This window comes from Cibotium barometz, chromosome 39, assembly GCF_041138505.1.
Source record: "Cibotium barometz isolate CiBa-2024 chromosome 39, ASM4113850v1, whole genome shotgun sequence".
Lineage (NCBI taxonomy): Eukaryota > Viridiplantae > Streptophyta > Polypodiopsida > Cyatheales > Cibotiaceae > Cibotium > Cibotium barometz.
Window position 1 is genome coordinate 16,705,678 of NC_141084.1, and position 4,348 is coordinate 16,710,025.

The 4,348-nt window shown below is 44.4% G+C and overlaps 1 protein-coding gene across 2 annotated transcripts; it reads right to left on the reverse strand.

Annotated features, from left to right (window-relative positions):
- Positions 1-317: 317 nt before the first annotated feature.
- On the reverse strand, positions 318-3,843 carry LOC147615793 (pentatricopeptide repeat-containing protein DOT4, chloroplastic-like). Of its 2 annotated transcripts, none has more exons than XM_086778397.1 (2): positions 3,680-3,843; positions 318-3,616 (listed from the first exon to the last, which is right to left on the reverse strand). In XM_086778397.1, exon 2 carries the CDS (start codon positions 3,154-3,156, stop codon positions 862-864), a length of 2,295 nt encoding a protein of 764 aa, XP_086634523.1. In that variant the 5' UTR covers positions 3,157-3,616; positions 3,680-3,843; the 3' UTR covers positions 318-861. The 2 variants fall into 2 exon arrangements, with proteins under 2 accessions (XP_086634523.1, XP_086634524.1); XM_086778398.1 differs by lacking the exon at positions 3,680-3,843 and having other exon boundaries at positions 318-2,856; positions 2,943-3,079.
- Positions 3,844-4,348: the final 505 nt, after the last annotated feature.

The window sequence follows — 4,348 nt, forward strand, 5'->3', positions numbered from 1 at the left end:
AGTTAACCCCTTGTCCAAAGCAACCATTCTAAGATCTATCTTTTTGCTGAAGTGTTGAAGTGGTTTACTGTAAATTTGCTTTGTTAGACTGAAAGCTCTGTCTATCGAAGGTTGGGGATATCTGTAATCCAAGAATCTTCATCTCCGAGTCCCTAGCAATCTTGGTAATATGTGGCTCACTCACCAAGGCAAGCTGAATTCATCTTGGTAACGTTAATCCTTTGTGTACCTATTGTCAGAGGTTGAAATCTATGTGGAGATTGGTGACATCATAGTAAGGTTGAAATAGGGCTCCCTCTTTTCAGCAACTATTGTCAAAATTGATTGCCATCGTAGGAAGGTTCAAAAGAGGTTCATCTTTACAGCACTTACTGCTAGCTGTCTGAAAATTGTGTTGTGGATTCCTTGACATCATGAATGGGGCTTGAAAATCCTGATTGTCAAAATGTTTGCTCTCTTGGTCTGCATGCATCAGTGCGGATACCCACAAGCATTCTATAGCCAATATAGCACCCCCCCCTCCCCCTGTTGCAAAAAACAACAAATGAGTCTTGTTAGGGGAAGATGCAAGTAGGATGAATTGAAACGTCCTGTTGTAATCACTTGTCTAAAATGATGTGTTTATATGGCTTGAAGATGCAACAGCTTTGATCTGCAACTTATACATTACTGCATTTTATTGTGATAAAGACCGGTTCACCAATGCACGTTAAAGGCAAATGCAATGGCTATAGCAAGCATCCAAACCGATTAGTTCTGGAAACACTGCATGGGTGTTCTCTCAGTTGACAAAATATGGTTCACATCATCTAATAGCCTCTGGATGTTGCTAATATCACAATTGACAAACTCTGGTATACATCATAGTATCCCAACTCCAAATGTTTGCCCAAATGTACACGTTTCTTGTGGTTCCTTCCATGCTTTCATATTTCTCATTGTTTCGATCTTCTCTCCTTCTGCCCACAGGTGAGCATCAGCATATATGTTGTACATCAGTTTATATAATACAGCATGTTTTATATCCAATCGCAAGGCACAATCAAAGGCACGCCTGCCGAGGTCTATGTCACCCCACTTTCGACAAGCACTTAGCAGAGTTTTCCAAGTCACAAGATCAGGCTGTGGAGGAATTTTCTTAAGCATCAGGATAGCCTCATTAAGTTGGCCTGCGCGGCTGAGGAGATCAACCATGCAATTGTAGTGCATAACAGTTGGTGTTATGCCATACTCCTTGCTCATAGCCTCAAAATACTTTTGGCCCTTATCCACAAGCCCGGCATGACTACACACTGTGAAAACAGTTAGAAATGTGGCCTCGTTTGGCTGTACTCCCTGCTCACTCATATTCTCAAATGTATAGAAGGTAAGTTCAGTTTCTCCTTGGTAGGCATACCCTGCAATAAGCGCAGTCCATGAGATTACACTTTGAACTGGCAGCTTATCAAAAACTTCCTGGGCTTCTTTTAGTAAGCCACACTTGGCATACAAATCCACCAGACTATTGCCAACTGAAGGGTCTCTTTCAAGTCCCCTTTTCGCGATCTCAAAATGTATACCTTGGCCACCATCTATGGCTCCTAAGCTAGCACAAGCTTTTAAGCTACAAACATACGTGACAACATCAGGAGGCACGCCCGCCAACTGCATCTCCTTGAAACAGCTCAACGCTTCTTCTCCGAGGTCATGGTCAGCATACCCCACAATCAACGAAGTCCACGAGGCAACACCTCGACAAGGCAGCTCCTCAAATGCTTCCAATGCTTCAGCAAGCAAGCCACATTTGGCATACATATCCACCAAAGCATTTCCAACTAAAGGGTCTTCTTCAAAACCCTCCTTTGTGATCAAAAAATGTAATTCTTGCCCTTTGATTATGTTTTTGATGCTGCCACAAGCTCTCAAACTTGAGGAGACTGCAATAGCATCTGGAGACATGCCCTCCAGTTGCATCTCTTCCAGCTGCATGAGGGCTTCCTCTCCAAGCCCGTGTTCAGCATAACCTGAAATCAAAGCACCCCATGAAACTATAGTTCGAACTGGCAGCTTGCCAAACAACTGATGTGCTTCTACAAAAGAGCCACATTTGGCATACATATCCACCAACCCATTCCCAAGAAAAGGATCTCTCTCCAATCCCTTTTGAACAATCTCGCTGTGTATTTTTCTCCCCCCATCTACAGTTCCTATGTTGCCACAGGCTTTCAAGCCACAGACCAGCGTAACAGCATTTGGAGACGCCTCTTCTATTCGCATTTTGTCCAAACAGGCCAGCGCTTTGTCACTAAACCCATGATCAGCATACCCTTTGATTAGAGCAGTCCAGGAAACTACATCTCGATCTGGTAATCTATCCAACAATTCATGTGCTTCCACAAGTGAACCACATTTAACATGCATATCAACTAGAGTGCTGCCAACAAAAGAGTCTTGGTCAAATCCCCCTCTAACAAGCTTAGAATATATTTGTCGACCTATGCCTATGGCCCCTACCCTCCCACAAGCTTTCAAACCACAAACAAATGTGACAGCATCTTGAGGGACACCCTCAAGTTGCATCTGCTCTAAGCAGTTCAATGCTTCACCACAAAGCTTGTGTTCGGCATACCCAGTCATCAGTGCATTCCAAGAGACTACACCTCGAGCCAACAGCTTGTCAAACACATTCCGTGCCTCGACAATTGAGCCACATTTAGCATACATATCTACCAAGGTGTTACCAACAAAAGAATTTCTATCAAAGGCCTTGTTGACAATAATGGCATGTACTTCTCGACCGCTATCCAAACATTTCATCTTGACACAAGCTCGAAGTAGGGCCAGAAATGTAAATCTGCTTTGTTGTACCTCCTCCTCCTGCATTTTTTGAAACAAAATGAGAGCATGCTCAGGATTCCCACATGCAGTATATCCTTGTATGAGAGAGGTCCAAGAACACTCACTTTGATGATTCAACCTGTCGAAGACTTGCTGGGCATCCAACATGCTCCCACATTCTACAAAGACCGCGACAAGGAGGTTACCCAAGGCTGCATGAGCTTCCAGCCCATTATCACGAATGCATGCATGCACAGACTTGGCATGCCCTAGGTCTTTCTTTTTTCTGCACTTCCTCAATATGGTAATGAAGTTTTGCACTGTAGGCAGCTCAGCCATTATTATTGACAGGTTGAGTTCTGCAAGCAGATCTGCAGAGCCTCCGAAAGAGGCGTTGCGGTTGCCAGTAGCCCCTTGAGGATAGGACAGCTGATGCTTTTGCGTGCGCCTTTGCAATGGCCATTGGCTTCATGAGGGTAGGATACATAATAATTTTCTGAAGTCTAGGTATTTTTAGTTTTCCAGCAAGCCCCACAATACCTCTGAGTACTATTTTACTGTACGGTCACGAGTCTTGCAATACCTCTAAGTACTACAGCACTGTACAGTCATGAGTCATGCATGGGTCATGGTCATGCAATACACCTTCTTTTTTTTCTCTCTCTCTTGAGTAGATCCTTCTGTAGTAGCAACTTGAGTGGGTCTCCTGCCCGAAGGCGATACAATTTGGCCAAAACGGCCCAGACGCTGCTGGGCAGCCTGCCACAAACCCTCCGCTAAGCTACACACCCATTGGCACCTGCAACATAGGGGCGCTCTAAGTTCAGGAGTTTTAATGTTTTACAAAGTGCATTCACAATACCTGTGAGTACTGTCGTATGGGTCCTGCAACACCCAGTGTTAAAGACGCGTCTGACATCACTTTCGTGTCGTTTCATCTTCAACCTTTGAGCGTTGTAAAGCTCTGAAGTTTTAGTGGGCGCAGCCCAAGTCCTGAAAATCTCTTTTCCTAAAAAGGCCTGATTGGCCTACGATACAACAGATATGTTCTCCAAAGAAGCCGCCCTCTTTTTCGACTTTGTAAACTTGGCCTAGTTTGTAAACTCAGCCTACTTGGAAGGTCGGCGCCACACCTGGCTTGACAAACATGCCACCTGGCTTAACAAACGTGCCACCTGGATTCACAAATGTGATTGGGCATCATCGTTCACATGGGATATTCACATGGGCTGACATAATGTTTATGCCCTTAAAATTTAGGCTTTTGTAACCTCGGCCAAAAAAGTGAACATGGGCAAAAAAGTAAACTCACGCCAACAGCCAACCAATCTAGATACGTGAGGCTCTCGGCCAAACAATTGTGTATACCCCAAGAGCAACCTAGAGAGGAGAAGAGAGAAAACACTCTCGCACTTGATGGAATCAAATGCATTCAAGTTTGATGATGCTTGGATCGGATGTGCAAAGCTCGGATCCAAGTAGTGATGATCCGAACATCCCGAACCTCGACAAAGATTTTGGGGAGAGTTTT

What these genes read in the sequence shown, in the direction of transcription:
- LOC147615793 (XM_086778397.1), bottom strand. Translation starts at nt 3,156, where the DNA reads ATGGCTGAGCTGCCTACAGTGCAAAACTTCATTACCATATTGAGGAAG.